We start from the raw sequence: 20,800 nt of genomic DNA, 5'->3' as shown, positions 1-20,800 counted from the left end.
GAATAAGTTTTGTATATTTCAGCTGTACGTCCATCCCCCAAGGTGCTTTATTATTGGACATGTCTCGCAGCGCTATTTCCAATTCCATAAGGGAAATGGGGGCATCCAATTGGGATTACTGATCTTGTGTAAGAGCAGGAGATTAAGTGGACAAGAAAGTCTTCATCTGAGCCTCAGAGGCAGTAATTTTTGAGAATATAAATTGGAGTAAAAGGAATACATGACCTCTACCACCTGCTCGGGGAAGTGCATATCAGCCCTTCTGAATTACGCAGAGCTGGTATAAAGCTGGACTGATGTTGGGCCTCAGTTAAGAGAGCCAATAATCTCCCTGTCTTTTCTCCCTCCTCATAGTACCGCTGTTTTTGAAACATCTCCTATTCTGCGCATTCACCAATAATCGATCATTCAGCGACTTTTGGGCTTCTTTACACTTATTTCTCAGAATCTACAGATGGATTCACTATAACTCAGCTTCTGTTTCCGCTACTTCTTGCGTCAGTCTCCTCACCTTTTCTCTAGTCTCCCTTTTTCCTCCCCATTAACCCTCGCTATCAGAAGACCTCGTAGAAAGGCTTTCAGCGCGTCCCAAACAATCATACGCGAGGCAGTAGGTAAATTAAAAGTGAAAAATTCTACCAATTGTTGCTTAACATCTGCTACATCAACTAGTATATGCAGCCAATTTGGGTTAAATTTCCAACACCTGTCCCCCTGATTTAAGCGCGGCTGCAAGGTAATAATTGTCAGTAGCGGAGAATGATCAGGCAACCTCCTAGGGAGGTAAGCAATATCTTGTACAAAACGCCCCATAGGTTCATTTCCTAACACCAAATCAATTCTGGATAATGAGCCATACGAACTAAAGTGACAAGAATACTGTCGCACATCCGGATTTCTCATTCTCCAGAAGTCAAAAGCGCCGCCTCCTGTATTAAACGCTTAAAGGGAGTAATACCCTCACTAACCACACTAGAGGTCCGGCTGAGCTTGTCTAATTTTTGACAGGGAACAGTATTAAAGTCACCGAAAAGTAGGGTGGGAACCTGTGGCAAGTCCGCAATAAAGGAAATCATTTTCCTTATCAGCAATGGTGAATAGGGTGGAGGGATATAGATCCCCATAAGAACGCATTCGACATTAAATAAAGTGCAGTGCAAGTAATATATCTCCCTTCCTCATCAATTCGTTTGGTGATGCAGGGTAACTGAATATTTTTATGAACCAGAATGCTCACTACCCTGGTTGTACGACGAGTACGTGGCGTGAAGCTATGCCAGCCCAGGAAGGGTATGAGCAAGTGTGTTTCCTGCAAACAACATATCAAAGGTTGGTGTGTCGTATACTGTCTAAAACCACTTTCCTTTTGTTGGCGTCCTTAATCCCCTCTCACATTCCAGCTCAGATTTACGGAGCTAGCCATAGTCATTAAAATATCAGCAAGTGACTAATTAGAGCGTACCTCTTAGGAACCCAATTTCCCTAACCGCGACCCTTGGAACCCCCCCTATCCCTACCCCCATGTAAACAATTGGAACAAAGGACGGACACCGGCCGCACCAACAGGTCCCCGCAAAAAACTCCCCATGACAGGACCGCAAGATCAATAACCAAAACCTGTCAGCACCACCGGGCCCAGCCGTAGTTAGCTACCCCGTGAGGGGAGTGGTTAGTAAAATACAAAGTAAACTCTGAACCATGTAACACGAACAATGAAAATAGAATCTCCAATAATTGGGGCCTGTAGAGTCCATGGACCACGCTATCACCCCCTCGGACTATGCAATTTCAATATAATCTCAAACCTAGCTACAGTGGGATGCGAAAGTTTGGGCAACCTTGTTTATCGTCATGATTTTCCCTGTATAAATCGTTGGTTGTTACGATAAAAAATGTCAGTTAAATATATTCATATAGGAGACACACACAGTGATATTTGAGAAGTGAAATGAAGTTTATTGGATTTACAGAAAAGTGTGCTATAATTGTTTAAACAAAATTAGGCAGGTTAAAAAAAAAAATGGTTGTGATGTCACACTAGGAGGCCCGGACACCAAGCTAGGTGCTTCGTCAAATCGAGAACACTCACTCGATATAAAGAAAGAGAAATATAAAGTATGGATAGGGCACTCAAAGAGATCCGGGACCATGTGATTGTTCAGAAAATTATATTTATTAGGCTATTAATAAAAAATTAATAAAAAGAAGAGCAGCATATAATGTGATGGTCAACAATGTATGTTGGCACAATTGGTAGCAGCAAAAATAACATACAATAGCAGTACTATATAATAGGCAGTAGGATACAATAATTTTATAGCAGCACTTGATGTTAATACGATTAATTGGAGTCCCAATAGTCCTGGCTCTATTGTAGACTCAACATGGAATACCAGACAACAGCCAGTAACAATTGTGAAATAATCGACCCATTAAAATAAAGAATAAATGTCCACTTTGCAAAGATCGATAATATAAAAAGTCGATCCTATAAAAAATTCTGTATAAAATCGATCAATTAGTTCTAGACAATTTTCGAGACCAATCTGTCCTGAAGCATTGATAAAAGTTTATATAATAATGCGCCCACACCTGGATACAGCGGCGTCCCGCTAAAACAGGGTAGGTAGCGGCGTCCCGCTACTGAACAACTTGCAAGTACTTGCTTACCTCTGAATCGACTTGAAACTTCTGCCAGACCTCAAGGTATATTCACTCCCTAATCGTGCTTTTGATATTACAGCACTATATTTTCGGGAGACTGATGCAGATCACACTGGTGGACTTTTAATCGACCGGTCCTCTGTTCGTTTGTCCTTGCAAGGGCTGTGTTGGTATCTTTCGTCGATATATAGTAACGCACCTCTGGTCAATGGTAGTCAATGGTAGGTAATGAGTCTATCGGCACACAAAAGATAGCGGGGGATGTGGCACCAATGTGCCACATCCCCCGCTATCTTTTGTGTGCTGAGAGACTCATTACCTATCATTGACTGCCATTGACCAGAGGTGCGTTACTATATATTGACGAAAGATACCAACACAGCCCTTGCAAGGACAAACGAACAGAGGGCCGGTCGATTAAAAGTCCACCAGTGTGATCTGCATCAGTCTCCCGAAAATATAGTGCTGTAATATCGAAAGCACGATTAGGGAGTGAATATACCTTGAGGTCTGGCAGAAGTTTCAAGTCGATTCAGAGGTAAACAAGTACTTGCAAGTTGTTCAGTAGCGGGACGCCGCTACCTACCCTGTTTTAGCGGGATGCCGCTGTATCCAGGTGTGGGCGCATTATTATATGAACTTTTATTGATGCTTCAGGACAGATTGGTCTCGAAAATTGTCTAGAACTAATTGATCGATTTTATACCGAATTTTTTATAGGATCGACTTTTTATATTATCGATCTTTGCTAAGTGGACATTTATTCATTTTTTTTAATGGGTCGATTATTTCACAATTGTTACTGGCTGTTGTCTGGTATTCCATGTTGAGTCTACAATAGAGTCAGGACTATTGGGACTCCAATTAATCGTATTAACATCAAGTGCTGCTATAAAATTATTGTATCCTACTGCCTATTATATAGTACTGCTATTGTATGTTATTTTTGCTGCTACCAATTGTGCCAACATACAGTGTTGACCATCACATTATATGCTGCTCTTCTTTTTATTAATTTTTTATTAATAGCCTAATAAATATAATTTTCTGAACAATCACATGGTCCCGGATCTCTTTGAGTGCCCTGTCCATACTTTATAAAATTAGGCAGGTGCATAAATTTGGGCACTGTTGTCATTTTATTGATTCCAAAACCTTTAGAACGAATTATTGGAACTCAAATTGGCTTGGTAAGCTCACTGACCCCTGAATTACATACACAGGTGAATCCTATTATGAGAAAGAGTATTTAAGGGGGTCAATTGTAAGTTTCCCTCCTCTTTTAATTTTCTCTGAAGAGTAGCAACATGGGGGTCTCAAAACAACTCTCAAATGACCTGAAGACAAAGATTGTTCACCATCATGGTTTAGGGGAAGGATACAGAAAGCTGTCTCAGAGATTTCAGCTGTCTGTTTCCACAGTTAGGAACATATTGAGGAAATGGAAGACCACAGACTCAGTTCAAGTTAAGGCTCGAAGTGGCAGACCAAGATAAATCTCGGATAGACAGAAGCGACGAATGGTGAGAACAGTCAGAGTCAACCCACAGACCAGCACCAAAGACCTACAACATCATCTTGCTGCAGATGGAATCACTGTGCATCGTTCAACCATTCAGCGCACTTTACACAAGGAGATGCTGTATGCGAGAGTGATGCAGAGGAAGCCTTTTCTCCGCTCACAGCACAAAAAGTGCCGCTTGAGGAGGGCTAAAGCACATTTGGACAAGCCAGCTTAATTTTGGAATAAGGTGCTGTGGACTGATGAAACTAAAATTGAGTTATTTGGCCATAACAAGGGGCGTTATGCATGGAGGAAAAAGAACACCGCATTCCAAGAAAAACACCTGCTACCTACAGTAAAATATGGTGGTGGTTCCATCATGCTGTGGGGCTGTGTGGCCAGTGCAGGGACTGGGAATCTTGTCAAAGTTGAGGGACGCATGGATTCCACTCAGTATCAGCAGATTCTGGAGACCAATGTCCAGGAATCAGTGACAAAGCTGAAGCTGCGTCGGGGCTGGATCTTTCAACAAGACAACGACCCTGAACACTGCTCAAAATCCACTAAGGCATTTATGCAGAGGAACAAGTACAACATTCTGGAATGGCCATCTCAGTCCCCAGACCTGAATATAATTGAAAATCTGTGGTGTGACTTAAAGAGAGCTGTCCATGCTCGGAAGCCATCAAACCTGAATGAACTAAAGATGTTTTGTAAAGAGGAATGGTCCAAAATACCTTCAACCAGAATCCAGACTCTCATTGGAACCTACAGGAAGCGTTTAGAGGCTGTAATTTCTGCAAAAGGAGGATCTACTAAATATTGATTTCATTTCTTTTTTGTGGTGCCCAAATTTATGCACCTGCCTAATTTTGTTTAAACAATTCTAGCACACTTTCTGTAAATCCAATAAACTTCATTTCACTTCTCAAATATCACTGTGTGTGTCTCCTATATGATATATTTAACTGACATTTTTTATCGTAACAACCAACGATTTATACAGGAAAATCATGACGATTAACAAGGTTGCCCAAACTTTCGCATCCCACTGTATATTATATAACTTCTATGGATCCCTTATACCTTTTGTTAGAAAGGGAAAACAGTGCAATCAAAATGGAAACTCTAGTACATAGCAGCATAAACATTCAGGAACACATTCTCATGCATACATTCAGTACAGTATACTCAAGTATTCAACGGCAATCAGAAGAGGAGATAATTCAGTCCCCGTCTCCCTGTGGTTCCGCCGCGCGGAGTTGTCGCTCATGACGATCCAGCCATCGCACCGCTTCTCTTGGGTCTTCAAAAAATGTGGTAGTCCCAAAGGCAACTACTCTCAATTTTGCCGGATAAAGCATAGAATAGGACACGTTGAGACCTCGCAGGCGACGTTTTATATCCAGGAATTTCGCCCTTCTTTTCTGGACATCCAGAGAATAGTCAGGAAAGAGTGACACCTTTTGGCCGTTAATAGACATTGCAGGCATTTCACGAGCTTTTCTGAGAATAATGTCCCGGTCTTTATAGTGAAGTATTTTCATGAGCACTGGCCTGGGTGGGGCACCCGGTGGTAAGGGTCGGGTCGGAACCTGATGCGCTCTTTCTATTGCGAAAAGTGGAGTCAGGGATTCTGTCCCAAATTGCTCTTTAACACAATTTTCAAAGAAATCAGTAGGATTCGGCCCTTACACTTTTTTCGGTACTCCCACAATACGCACATTAGTTCTGCATAGACGGTTTTCCAAGTCGTCCTGTTTGGCCGCAATAACATCTAGCTTGCGGGCATGCTCACTCGTTTCCCTTCTGAGAGGTGGTATGGCATCCTCCAGATCCCCCATGCGGCCTTCTAAAGCAGTGGTACGTTCCGCCAACCCTTTTAAATCATGGCGCACTATAGACACGTCCTCTTTAATAGTACCCACTTGCATTGTAAGAGCAGTTAAGGACTTACTGCATTTAGTGATGGCTCGCAGGACATCCTTAAGAGTAGGTTCTTCTGGCTCTGGATCCAAAGCATCAATCTCAGCTCTGTCTTTATAGGTCAGCAGGGAGTCACTTATGGCAGAGACATGCCTGGCTGCAGTGCCTACAGCAGTATCTTCTTCCTCCGAATCAGTGGGAGGATTGTGTCTGTTGCCACTGCTATTCTTTGCTGGGGTTGAGGCGGCATTACGGGCATAATTGCCCAGCTTAGCTGCTGCTTCCCACTGAACCTCCCCAGTGCGCTCTCGGCGCCTCAGCGTGTCGGGTCCGGAGCCATCTTAGATTTCTCTGTCGGCGCTTTTAGCTCCTCTTCGGCCGGTCATTTCTCCTCCTACTGCTGTAATACAGGTACCGGAGGACTCAGGTCACCGTTGGGCAGGCTGTAGGGATCCAAGTGTAAAAACTGGAGTGGTTTAACAGGACAATATGCCGATGGTGTGCGGGAGCTCACTGGACTTGCGGCCGCTCACATGCTCGGCTTTCCACGCCCCCTAGTAATGGCAATTTCAGTTGAGTGGTGGGTTCAGAAGCAAGATTGTGGCTGGTCGAAGAGGGAGCAGGAAGAAAGGTGAGAGGACAGTTCAAGGTGGACATGTAGTTCAAGCAGCTTTGAGGCATATGGGAAAAGTGATATGGGGAGATAACTAGATGAAGAAGATGGGTCAAGGGAATGTGCACCTGCACAGGTGGTGAGAGGTGATCTAGAGACTAGGGTGGAAAGGTTTTCCTCTATGATGGTGGAAAAGTAGGTTTTGGAGGAAGAGGACTGAGTAGTTGTGTAGAGGTGCTGTGGGGACTGTAGGACGAAGCTTTTTCTGATGTTGTCAATCTTTTCTTTAAAGTATGTGGCAAAGACCTCAAGTAAGATGAGAGGTGTGGGTGGGGCACTGGGGAACGGAGAAGAACACTTTTTTTAACAGTGTTAAAAAGTTGTTTAGAGTTGTGAAAAAATTATGGCTTCGGGAAGGCAGGGAGCAAAAGATGAAAACGCTGGCTAAGGATGCTAAGAGTACATGGCTAAGGATGCTATAACAACGTTCCAGTTCTCTTGGGGTTCCCATATTCTAGTCCATGCAGTATTATTTAGCAGTGCATGGTAGAATTATTTGAGAATTGCAGTAATATGTGGGAGTTACGCTGTATTTATTTGTGTGCTCTGAGTATTTGGATGTTGAATATCATTTGGGCACTATCATAGTGTTATTATATAGCAGTATTATCTTGGCATGTAGTGGTCTGATGTTATTAATAGTGCTTTGCCCCCAACTTCCCAAGATTGAACGACTGTTTATAAAAGCGTGGTTTACATTTCTCACCTAATTTCAGGTCTCAGGATTCCATTGCCAACAATAAAATGTATTTTTTCTAACATTGACATGGGTTTATCAATCAATGAGCTCTCCTGGTCTGGCATTTCTGTTGCACTGCTCAGTTGACTTGAAACCTAAAATGATATAAAACAGCAGAAGCATTTGCTAATGTAAAAAAAAAACAGAAATGCCAATAAAGCACTTGGGTTTTTTAAGTTGCCCAAAGATAAAGATGATTGATTTTAAGCTATCCAAATCTATTGCTTCCACAATCTAATCAGCACCAGATTGTCTAACAGACATTTATCTTGCTATCTTTAAGGCAGAAATCATATTGCAGTTGAATAGAACAGGCATGTCTATAATGGATTTGGGAGACAGCTAGTACCTGAACATTTGAGCTGCTAGCAGTTCTCTCATGCACGTGGCTAGCTTAAAGGGGTTGTCCAGTACTTTTATATTGATGAATTATGCCAGGAATGGAAGTGGGGTAGGTATAGGGGATTCAATGGCTGCAGTTGCACCCGGGCCCCTAAGCCCACCTAGCGTACCTATCCTGCTGGCCTGCTGCATTTTACTACAGCTGCTGCATTGATCAGTCACAAACAATGTAGTGTTACCAGCATGGGTCTGTAAATAGATCTGGTTGGAGTAAAGAAGTGGGGGGTGGGCTTTGCTATGGGGCCAGGCTGCTGTGATGACGGCACTTACTTGATTGGGCTACAGTGGCCCTGGTTCGCCCCCCCAATAAGGTCCTTGTGTGAACCACCCACCTGCAGTCCAGCAGATCCTTATATGCAAATAGAAGAGGGGCAGGGGAACAGGAAGCGGAACTACCTGCCCCTTCTCCTCCTTAGCTCCTTAGTACTCTTTTCACACACTTTCTAAGAGATTCTAATCCAGGGAGACCCCTGGATCAGCATGTATTTAAGGTCTGACATTTTTTTTTCCCATATCACAAGCATTTTTATAGCTTTTTTTTTTGTGACCTTGTTTTGCAAAACGACTGTGTGGATAGTGTTTTTTTCCAGGTTTTTTTTTTCCTATACAGATTTTTTTTTTTTGCAAAAGATGCATCAAGAACGGCAAAAAAGACAAAAAATTGCAAAAGTGCTGAAAAACACCATAAAATACCTATGCATGTTTTCAGTCTAACAGGGTTGTCTGAAACCTAAAGAAAATTACCAAGGGCCATGCATGGTGTAAAAAAAGTTGTCAGAGCATCCAGGTTCTATCTCCAAGGCTCCTTTACCCGCCATTTTGGCACCGGACTGGAAGTGTGATGTGCCTTACACATGCACTTCACCGCTGCCAACCAAACAATGGTGTGTGCAGGAACGGCAAGTGAAACCAGATCAATGGGGATACAGGGTGTCAGACCCCCATTGATCAGATATTGATGGCCTATCCTCAGGATAGGCCATCAGAATAAGGGCTCATGCACACGACTGTTGTTGTTTTGCGGTCAGTTTTTCACGGATCCGTTGTTCTGTATCTGAGTTTTTTTTTCTCTGATTTAAGTCCTCTTCCGTTCTGTTATTCCACAAAACATATCCGTATGGTTTCCGTATGTGATCCGTTTTTTGCGGATCGGAAACGGAAACAGTAACTTATTAATCACCAAACACATGAGCAATATGGGCTGGGCATAGCATTTCTACAGTATGGATCCGTAAAATATGCATGAAATACAGATGACATACGGATGTGTTCCGTGTGCGTTCCGTATATTTTGCGGACCCATTGACTTGAATGGGGCCTCGGACCGTGATTTGCGGACAATAACAGGACATGCACTACTTTTTTGTGAAACGTAAATACGGAAACGGAATGCACACAGAGTACCTTTCGTTGTTTTTGCAGACCCATTGAAGTGAATGGTTCCGCATATGGTCCGCAAAAAAACCGGAATGGAAGCGGAAAGAAAATACGTGTGCATGAGCCCTAACAGTAATGGATACTGCTGATTTCACATCAGAAGAACAGAAAAATAAAGAAAAAAAACGAATCCTGTAAAAAACGGATTCTGTGCATCAGTTATGCACATTTGGCATCCGCTGGAGCCATTTCCATCAGAGATCTGTTATTTTAGATGGAAAAAAAAGTCCTGCATAAATAATGGTTCTCTTATGGAAATGGCTCAAAAGGGTGCTAAATGTGCATATTGATGCACAGGATCAGTTTTTGTTTTTTTTACAGGATCCATTTTTTCTTTATTTTTCTGTTCTTCTGACGGATCAGAAGACAAGAAAAATAATGGTGATGTGAACTAAGCCTTAGGGCTCATGCACATGACTGTATGTATTTTGTGGTCCGCAAAAATGACGTCTGTGTGCATTCCGTATTTTGCGGAACGGAACAGCTGGTCCCTAATAGAACAGTACCATCCTTGTCTGCAATACGGACAATAATAAGACATGTTCTATTATTTTGCGGAATGGAAATACGGAATGCACACGGAATAACTTCCGTTTTTTTTGCGGACCCATTGAAATGAATGGTTCCGCATGCGGTCCGCAAAAAATCTGAATGGACACGGAAAGAAAATACGTTCGTGTGAATGAGCCCTTTTAAATCTATCTTGCATAATACCATATAATCAACAGAATTCCCAAGCAAATATACTGTAACTTGTAACAGATTGTTTTCTGGACACTGTTCAAGGAAGATTATACTGTACATGTGAACCTAAAATGTAGAGTAAAACTTTTCACATGGTAAACATATAATTAGAGATCTATAGCAGGCATGCTCAACCTGCGGCCCTCCAGCTGTTGCAAAACTACAACTCCCAGCATTCTCGGACAGCCTACAGCTATTAACCTACAGCAGGGCATTGTGGGAGTTGTAGTTTCACAACAGCTGGAGGGCCACAGGTTGAGCATCCCTGCGTAGAGCATCCATATGCTTCTGTTGTGCTGATGTACACCAAAACATTTTTGCATGTGTTTCACAGACTAAGGCCCCATTTACACTTCCGCAATTTCGTTCCACATTTTGCGGAACGGAATTGAGGACCCATTCTTTTTTATGGGGCCGCAAGATGTGCTGCCCGGATACGGAATTGCGGACCCGCACTTCCGGGTCCGCAATTCCGTTCCCGAAAAAAAATAGAACATATCCTATTCTTGTCTGCAATTGCAGACAAGAATAGGCATATTCTATTAGTGGCGGCGGTGTGCGGTCCGCAAAATGCGGAACGCACATTGCCGGTGTCCGTGTTCTGCGGATCCGCAGATCCACAAAACACGCTACGGACGTGTGAATGGACCCTTAGGGCTCATGCACACGAACATACTTTCTTTATGTGTCCGTTCCGTTTTTTTTTTTGTGGACCGTATGCTTAACCATTCATTTCAATGGGTGCGCAAAAAAAAGGAAGTTACTACGTGTGCATTCCGTTTCCCTATGTCCGTTACGCAAAAAAATAGTTCTATTAGGGGCCAGCTGTTCCGTTCTGCAAAATACATAATGCACACAGATTTCATCCGTATTTTGTGCGGATCCGTTTTTGCGAACCGCAAAATACATACGGTCGTCTGTATGAGCCCTTACTTTTGAATACTTCTTCATTTAAGGATGACACAAAGCATAGGCTAGTCTAAATCACTTTTCATAGCCACAAATGAGTATAATACATTTTAACAAAAGTCAATGTATATGCTTGCAAATGCCAGCACAGTATACATTCAAATCTGTTTAAGGAAATAAAACAGTCAAAGTTTAGTTTACTTTACATTAAATAAGTTTAATACTGCATTATTTGCATTTTACCTGCCCAGCTAATTTTGATGACCTCTTTAATTTCATGGATGAAATTTCCTTTGAAAACTTTGCCCTTTGATTGATTCTTGGCGACTGAAACAGAATACAGAACTCAATATGATCTTTAATGCTATACTAAGTTAAATATGATCTATAACTACAGTTTACACATTTATTTAAGGGTATACTCATCTTTTAATGTTAGCCAGGTAACCAGCAGTTTTGCTATGCAGAGAATAGCAGTGAAGAAGCCCCAGTACATAACTAGAACTTTGCCTCCTTTATTCTAAGGAGTGGTGGGGGCAAGGTAATTGGACCGCCATCAATCACTAAGAGATAGCATCATATTTTTTTAGACAAAGGCAGGAGTTGAACCTTAAATAAATTGTACCTTAAGGAAATAAAATCACAGATCGGAAAATACTTCATTTTTGAGACTCACTCCTTGCATGTTATCCTTCATGCCAGATGGAATACTGTTGTTTTTCCTAGTTAACGTGTCATAAATTTGTGTAATAACAGAGCTGTTCTGGCTGCCAGATCTAGGAGCATATAATGCTGGTTCAGGAAGATCGCCCATGAATCTCAGTATAATTTTCCAAACTGTCAACGATGCCTTAAATAAAAATACACAAAATATAACAAATGGATAGATGCATACATATAATATTATGTTGTATTATTTTGACACTTTAACTATTGTTAACCTGTCTAGCTTTTCTCCTATAATAGATCATACAATTTTTACTCAGGCCCTCTGTTTTCCTTCATATACATTCTTTTGTAGGTCTGGCGCTGGCTACGGGTAAAAGTAAGATTGCAATATTTGTATCCTTCTCAGGACCCTTTTACACCAGCCAAGGATTGTCAATTCCTACAAACGCTCATTCCCAATAGTTGGTCTTTGTAATGGTTCAACCAATCACCCAACAAATAGGTAAAATACTCGCTTGCTGGGTGATGTGATCATTTATACGTTTGTCAGCAGCATATTGCCCTGTGTAAACAGGGGATATGCTGCTGATAATATTTCACTTTTCCTCAGCCTGTTTGAAATGCCCTATAAATCAGTGCTTTTCAATCTGTATATCGTCGATCGGTGTTCCTTTATTGGCCAGGATCAGCCTGTGTACAAGGACCCTCAGGCCATCATCTCCTTTCTTAAGAATACAATATCATTCTCTCCAGTTACCCAAATTAACTGATGATGGAGGAAGCTTTGACACTGTCCTAACACTCAGAATGTAACAGCTGTTATCATCAGTAAATTCCTCTTTTCACCTAAACTTCCTAGGTTTCTTTCAAAATATTCTAATATTCTTACAGTAATAGTTGAGACAGATTTTAAGTATGTTTGACAGTAGCTTGTAGTATTCATTCCATTCCTCATCTATATGTCTCCTAATCATTCAACTAACAGCTATCTCTCCCAACTCCCACGTACACATATATGTTCGGCTCTGACGAACATAAAAGTGTATTTAATGAGGAGAAAGCCACTGCCAGACACTTTTGGTGGTGGCTTATCTTCCTGGAGAACAAAAGGATCAGTTGAAAATATTCATTTCGCCCAATCCTGCTGCCCCAATATAATCGGGTAAGAGTCAGGAGCTCCTCATACACAGTTGTCCAAACCCAGCTGTCAATACATGAATGTGTATGGGGGCCCTAAGTGACTCATCTGTATTGTTTTGGTGGACCCCCCCCCACCCCCCCGATATAACTGTGTTATCCATTTGGTCTGCTGACAGCATCAATTTCTCTGGACAGTTTGTTCCCTTTCTCGTGTGTGTTTTATAACTGTATTTATTTATCTTGAACATGGAAGAATTATATATTTGTACCAGTGTTGAATGCATATATTTATTATTTAGTATTTATATATTTAATGTTTTCAAATATTGTACCTGGTGTTCAGCCCCTGAGATGCCCCTAGATGTTTTCCATTGCTTGGATGTTTTCTTTCATAAAATTATTGTTTATATTATATTTACCTTTACTTTGGGGTGCACCTATATAGCCTTTATTAACTTTTCTGCAGTATCTTTTAACTGCTGTGTTTTGAAAAATCACCCAGCAACCATTGTGGGTTTGGTTGTGCTCACACTATTTCCATTGGATTATAACTGGTATTACAATAACAGAAATTTTGTATGACTACAATAGTCACTTAAATAGCATCACATAATTAATATGAACTTGACAACCGTACTAGAACATCACCATGGTCTTCATGATACAGCAGGGGCTGGTATAAAGTCTTGCGTATGTGGGTATCTGTTGCTGATCCTTGAAAATACGTAGCAGCAAACTTTGGAAAAGTGAATTCAGCCAGATGGTCGACCACTTTCTCTGGCTCAAGAGGCAGCGTGTCCAGGTCGATTTCATCTAAAGACTGTGAATCTAGGTCCTTGTGGAAGAATATATTTTTTATTATATTTCATTTACTCAAATAAACACTTTCATATAATGTACGTTAATCTATCCACGTATGTCATTGCTAATTACCATGAGAGGTAAAAACCCAAACACTTGCTCCACCATTTCCAGGTTTTCCTTCTCTTGCTGCAGTAAAAGCTCTTTTTGCACCATCTTCCTTTTCTTATCCATTGCTAGTTCATGTTGATGTTGTACCTCCTGCAGTATATAACCAAATTTTCAATGTAAACTGACTGATTAGTTATCATTTCCTGTCAAATTTATTACTCCCATGCCAGTTTTCTGGTTAAAAAGTTGCAAACCCTGGTTTTGTAACTTTTTGTTAATGCCATTGTGACTTTTTGTTAGTCATAACTGGCATATTTACACCGCCCTTGTCAGGTTTCCAAAAATGGGGTGTGGTGAGGGTGGGGTGTGGGCAGGGCCATCGGCTCTGGCACATTTATCATTATTTATGCCAGAAAGTGTTGTAAATGATTACTGATATTTTAAATGATTACTGATATATCTGAGCTGCCATAGACCTCAGTCTGGTGCATGAACTGCCAAAGAAGGCAATTGTTATATGACGAGGCCAGTGCCTATAAGACGCACCGGCCCATTAGACGCACCTAGGTTTTTGAGGAGGAAAATAAGAAAAAAAATATTTTGAACCAAAAGGTGTGCTTTTGGTGGGTTTTGAACTAATGGTGGTCTGTGGATGACACTATTATGGGGGGATCTGTGGATGGCACTGTTATGGGGGCATCTGTGGATGGCACTGTTATGGGGGCATCTGTGGATGGCACTGTTATGGGGGCATCTGTGGATGGCACTGTTATGGGGGCACCTGTGGATGGCACTGTTATGGGGGCACCTGTGGATGGCACTGTTATAGGGGCACCTGTGGATGGCACTGTTATTGGGGCATATGTGGATGGCACTGTTATGGGGGCATATGTGGATGGCACTGTTATGGGGGATCTTTGTGGGGCATCTGTGGATGACACATATATAGCATCTTATCTAATGTGTCATCCACAGATTCCCCATAACAGTGTCCCTGTGTAGTGAATGGGGGCCGGCATCTGGTTTTGTAATGGCAGCGGGGCCCGGTGCAGTCATTGTATTCTACTACACCGGGCCCCGCTCACTGTAGTATAATCATATCTAACTTGTGTGTATTGTTAAACTATTCAAATCATCTAAAATCCAGCGCTTGTACTACTTACTACTAACTTCGTAGCAGGCAGGAGGCCGGGCGGGGTGCTCGCAGCGTGACTCACTACATCATGCACCTGCGCCGCCTGCTTCATTCATAAAGTGAGCTACGCTGCGAGCGCGCACCCGCCCGGCCTCCTGACTGCCAAGTAGTAAGTACTACAAGCGCTGGATTTCAGATGCTTTGAATACTTTTACAATACCCACAAGTTAGATATGATTATACTACAGTGAGCGGGGCCCGGTGTAGTAGAATACAGTGACTGCACCAGGCCCCGCTGCCATTACAGAACCAGATGCCGGCCCCCAGCCCCTCCTCCCTCTCAGCCGATACACCCGATGGTCGCAGCATTCGCCCCATAAGACGCACTGCTATTTCCCCCACACTTTTGGGGTGGGAAGAGTGCGTCTTATAGGCCTCACACACAGCCTGTGTGGGAAATCCCCCTAGCAGGAGCTGCTAGATTTATTACACCAGAGGAGAGGAGCTGAACAGACAATCACTCCACTAAGAGCTGTGTTTTATTAAAGCAGAGAGGCCAAAATAGATGTTTAAAACCATTATATAATGTTCCTACTGTTAATATAGTGATTAGAACTGTATACTGAACCAGTTATATGTGTGTTTACTTACAGTTCCACCAAATTCAATTGCAAACTACAAAGTTCACAATCCAAATTCCAATTCCATATTGCAATGCAAATCGCATACAACCATACCAGATCATACTCAACCAATCTGCAAATAGTTACTGCTAACTGCATAGTGCAAATTGCGACCAAATTCAGCAAGTGAACTATTAGTTAGACCTCAGATATACCTCTCAGAGAGATCATAAAGTGCTTAGATAACTTAAAGTGAGAGTACAGATACTCAAGAGAGAAATATATCCATACAGTTGAACCACCATCTTATGCATACCGCCATTTTGTGATACTTTATTTAACACGTGTTTTGTACATGGACTATCTGCTGCAGAGGCGGCAGTGTTATATGAAGAAAAGTTGAAGTTAATAAAGAAGTTATTTCAATCATTTGGTGTGCTCTTTAAACCTACTGTTTCCATAGAACGGCACTAGAGGAATTACAGAGTAAAAGACAGTCTGGTTAGACTAAAAGTTAGAGATATCAAAATTCTTCTAATGCCACAGCGCAAAAGGCACTTCATAGTGCTCCACCTGCCACAGTGGAACTCACGGCATTCTAGATAAATCAGAGTCATACTCTTTTTCCTCTACCTCAGCATTCTTTGGCACCAACAAAAGTGTCTTATAATTAAAAAACATAGTAGCTGTAGCTTCTGCTGTAGGGGCTTCTGGATAATTCCGAAATATTGGAATGTTCAAGCTGTCTTTAGTTATACTTACACTCCTCCTCATCCTCTGATACTTATTACGAGCCAGCATCCCCCTGGTGTATGTTTGAAGAAGAACAACAGCATTCTTTTTCTGTGCAAGCCTCTTTCTTACTAGATAACCTCTGCATTTGGCCTGCAGTTTTGTAATTATTGCCTGAGACTTCTGGTACTCTCGGCGTAAATGTCTACTTCTTATCACTGCCTGTAGCCTTTGGAAACCATGTTGCATCTGAAACAAAACAGTAGAAACCTCTGGAAAACATGAACATTACACTGCACTAAAACCCTTAAAAAGGTTATCCCATGAATAATGTAAAAAATGAAAATCAGAGATCATATAGCACATAACAGTCTCTTTCTAACAAAGCTAGAACCAGCCCTGTAGCTCACATGGACCTAGAGATCTCCCCCATTCATTGCTCTGCTAGATTTATATCAAGCTGCATGACCATGCTCTCCCTAGACAACTCCGGAGACAGTTGAAGGATGAAACTGAGCATATGCGACCATCTCAGTGAGCAGGACAAAGGAATAATAAAAAAAAAACTGAAGGTGGCGCTACACAGATAAATTTTATTGAATAACTCACTGGCTATGCTAAATTTTAATTACATGCAATTATAAAAGTACTCAGATTCAGGTGCTGGATTGAAAACTGTAGAATATTTTTCATGGGACAACCCCTTTAATTCAGCAATGACAGAAAAGGCCCATACTTGGAAACAATATTACCTTTAGGTAAAATTTTCTGTCATGGTAACCTCTCCACACTGCTTGAATCTTCACTGCAGCCTCTTTCTGCCTAAGAAAGCGTTTCCTGCAAAGTGGGAAGATGAACAACACTGCAAGATTTAGTCAAAGTGAAGTGGTACAAATGCTGATCAGTAGGAGTGCAAGGAGTCAGACCCCCGCTGATCTGATATTGATGACCTATCCTATTATTTTATGTGGCTGTCATGGCCCATGAACAGGTAGGAACAAGAGTTAGGGACCACTCATGAGACGACCTTGACGCGGTGAGTGGCTTACTATGCTTTGGCCAAAATATAAACCAATGTCTCATCCAGCATGGAGGGCAGAGTGCTGGATGTAGTGTGCGATCACATTTGCATTTTCCGTTTGTATATGTATTTCGCCATAGCAGTGCTCCAGCCTAAAAAAAATACCTAGTAGCCATTGGCTCCTGAACTGAAAAATTTAGGAGCCAAATCAAATTTTTAGTCGCCAAATCGAAACTGAATCAAAATTTTGGTATCGTGACAACGCTATGCCGATCAGATCGGCGTAGGGTTGTTTTGAAACCAAAATTTTGATTCGCTTTCGTCACCATAAAAAAGTATTGCGATACTCAATACCGCGCAAAAAAACCAAAAACAAAAAAAAGCCGCGTGCATTTCGCATTTTATGAAACAATCGGCCCATAATAGAACCGTCCTATCCTATTTTTTGGGGTGACAAGTTGACTAAAAAATGGCGAATGCTCACCGCATAGGAGATATTTTTGAATAATTTAATAGTTTGGAAAGCGCTAGGTAATATGTTTATTTATTTATTGTTTATATATTTTATATGTAAAATTGGGAAAGGGGGGATTTAAACTTAATATTTTAGGGTACTTTCACACTAGCGTTATTCTTTTCCGGCATAGAGTTCTGTCCTAGGGGCTCTATACCGGAAAAGAACTGATCAGTTTTATCCCCATGCATTCTGAATGAAGAGTAATCTGTTCAGGATGCATCAGGATGTCTTCAGTTCAGTCATTTTGACTGATCAGGCAAAAGAGAAAACCGCAGCATGCTACCGTTTTATCTCCGGTGAAAAAAAAATGAAGATTTGCCTGAATGCCGGATCCAGCATTTTTCCCCATAGGAATGTATTAGTGCCAGATCCGGCATTCAAAATACCGGAATGCACCCGCACTAAATCCGGACCCATTCACTTCCATGGGGCTGTGCACACGAGCGGTGATTTTCACACATCACTTGTGCGTTGCGTGAAAATCGCAGCATGCTCTGTTGTGCGTTTTTCACGCAACGCAGGCCCCATAGAAGTTAATGGGGCTGCGTGAAAATCGCAAGCAAGTGCGGATGCGGCGCGATTTTCACGCATGGTTCCTAGGATGAAAGTCTATTCACTGTATTATTTTCCCTTTATAACATGGTTATAAGGGAAAATAATAGCATTCTGAATACAGAATGCATAGTAGAAGGTCAATACAATAAACATTGGTGGCGCAGTGCGCCCCCCATCACCCCAGTATAATAAACATTGGTGGCGCAGTGCGCTCCCCATCACCCCAGTATAATAAACATTGGTGGCGCAGTGTGCCCCCCCTCAAAATAATAAACATTGGTGGCGCAGTGTGCCCCCCCCCCCAATATAATAAACATTGGTGGCGCAGTGGGCAGTGCCAATGAGGGTTAAAAAATAAAAAAATAATTTACTCAACCCTAACCCGCCTCCTGTATTTGTATAAGAAACGTTGGTGGCACAGTGCGCCCCCCCCCCCCCCCCAAGTATAATAAACATTGGTGGCTCAGTGGGAAGTGCCAATGAGGGTTAAAAATAATAAAAGAAAATTAACTCACCTCCTCCAGTTGATCGCATAGCTGCCGGTCTCCTGTACTTACTTCTTTCTTCAGGACCTGTGGTGACGTCACTGAGCTCATCACATGATCCATTACCATGGTGATGAGCTCAGTGACGTCACCACAGGTCCTGAAGAAAGAAGTAAGTACAGGAGACCGGCAGCTATGCGATCAACTGGAGGAGGTGAGTTAATTTTCTTTTATTATTTTTAACCCTCATTGGCACTTCCCACTGAGCCACCAATGTTTATTATACTTGGGGGGGGCGCACTGTGCCACCAACGTTTCTTATACAAATACAGGAGGCGGGTGCCGGAATCAAATAGCCGGCACCCGACCTTTGTGACAGGGGGCTGCGATCAGCTACAATTAACCCCTCAGGTACCGCACCTGAAGGGTTAACTCAACTGCAGCTGATCGCAGCTCCCTGTCACAGAGGTCGGGTGCCGGCTATTTGATTCCAGCACCCGCCTCCTGTATTTGTATTACAGGTCAGTTTTCTTCATTGGTGGCGCAGTGGCCACAGCCCCTCCTCCTCCTGCCTCTTCTTATTGGCAGAGGCGGCGGCAGCAGCAGCACAGGGGGGAGGGAGAGACTCCTCCTGCGCTGCTGAGAACATCAGCTCCTGTGCCCCGCCGCTGTATTGAGCAGAGCTGCGGCGGCGGGTCTAGTCGCAAATGGCGACAAGACTAAAAAGTCTTGTCGCCATTTGTAAATTCTAAGTCGCATTGGCGACCATTTTGGTCGCCATCTGGAGCCCTGCATAGTGATCTGCACCTACAGGCAGGTTGTGCTGACCCAACCCCTTATTTTTTTCTATCCTATTATAGCACTGCACAAACCCTTTAACAAAATATTGGCAAAAAGGGTTCTTAAGGAATGTGCCCCTCAGACCTCTTGGGTTCATCACATTCATGGACTGAACATCAATTAGAGGACAATAAAACTTTCACACTGCTTATCTATAATCCTCATGTATAAGTGCTCCAACAATTTACTTGTACAACTGTTTACTCCTCCACTCATATTGATCTGTTTAACATCACTTGTCTCATCCACCTCATGGTGTATAACTATGTGAATCTTCAGATACTGTCTTAAAGTGGTTGTCCGGGTTCGGAGCTGAACCCAGACATACCCATATTTTCACCCAGGCAGCCCCCCTGACAAGAGCATCAGAGCATTTCATGCTCCGATGCTCTCCTTTGCCCTGCACTGAATCGCGCAGGACAAAGGCATTTTCAGGAGATCCGGTGATGTACCGGGCTTTCCTCAGGGCTGCCGGGCGGAGGCTTCCGACCAGCAGTGAGCCCGGTGACATCACCGGCACTGATGGCCGAGCTTTAGCGCTGCCTTAGCCCGTAAAACAGCTAGGGCAGCGCTAAAGCCGGCCTATTAGAGCTGGTGACTTCACCGAACACACTGCTGGATGGAAGCTTTCGCCCAGCAGTGTATTATTGGAAATAAAAAAGCCCTTGCCCTGCGCGATCCAGCGCAGGGCAAGGGAGCTCATATCCGATGCTAACATCAGGGGGGCTGCCTGGGTGACAATATGGGTATGGCCAGGTTCAGCTCTGAACCCGGACAACCCCTTTAAGAGATGCCTGCCGAAAATGCACAAGTAGCCTCGAAAGCTTTATCATCATTCTTTCAGTTAGTCATTAAAAGGTATCGACCACTGAGGAATCTCATTCCCCTATTTTATCTTCTATTTACTGACTAACACAGTACAAATATATATTTTTTACTTTGTGCTAAGGCACAAGTTATTTAATAGAGAATAATATAATATTTGCTTATTGATAAAACATATATTAGCCACACACAGTATCTCTAATTTGGTTAAGCTAGCCATGCACATAAATTCCTAATTTGCCAGAACAAAACCTTTTTCTGTGCTTCCACAAAGTAGTGATTGACCTGCTGTAATCAGCTGATCATTCCAAGCACATCTAGTTAATCTGTCAGCAGGATCAACCCTTT

The 20,800-nt window shown here is 42.4% G+C and overlaps 1 protein-coding gene across 1 annotated transcript in view; it reads right to left on the bottom strand.

Annotated features, from left to right (window-relative positions):
• MYO7B (myosin VIIB) overlaps positions 1–20,800 on the bottom strand; it is a 215,965-nt gene that overhangs the window by 82,678 nt on the left and 112,487 nt on the right. Inside the window, 7 exon segments of the mRNA XM_040427964.1 lie at positions 7,474–7,601; positions 11,242–11,325; positions 11,675–11,848; positions 13,445–13,642; positions 13,741–13,869; positions 16,240–16,458; positions 16,962–17,046. Of these exon segments, the coding sequence (XP_040283898.1) occupies positions 7,474–7,601; positions 11,242–11,325; positions 11,675–11,848; positions 13,445–13,642; positions 13,741–13,869; positions 16,240–16,458; positions 16,962–17,046 (1,017 nt within the window).

Source organism: Bufo bufo, chromosome 4 (genome assembly GCF_905171765.1).
Source record: "Bufo bufo chromosome 4, aBufBuf1.1, whole genome shotgun sequence".
In the NCBI taxonomy this organism is placed as follows: domain Eukaryota; kingdom Metazoa; phylum Chordata; class Amphibia; order Anura; family Bufonidae; genus Bufo; species Bufo bufo.
The sequence above is the reverse complement of the archived record's forward strand: the minus strand, read 5'-3'. Positions and strand labels throughout refer to the sequence as shown.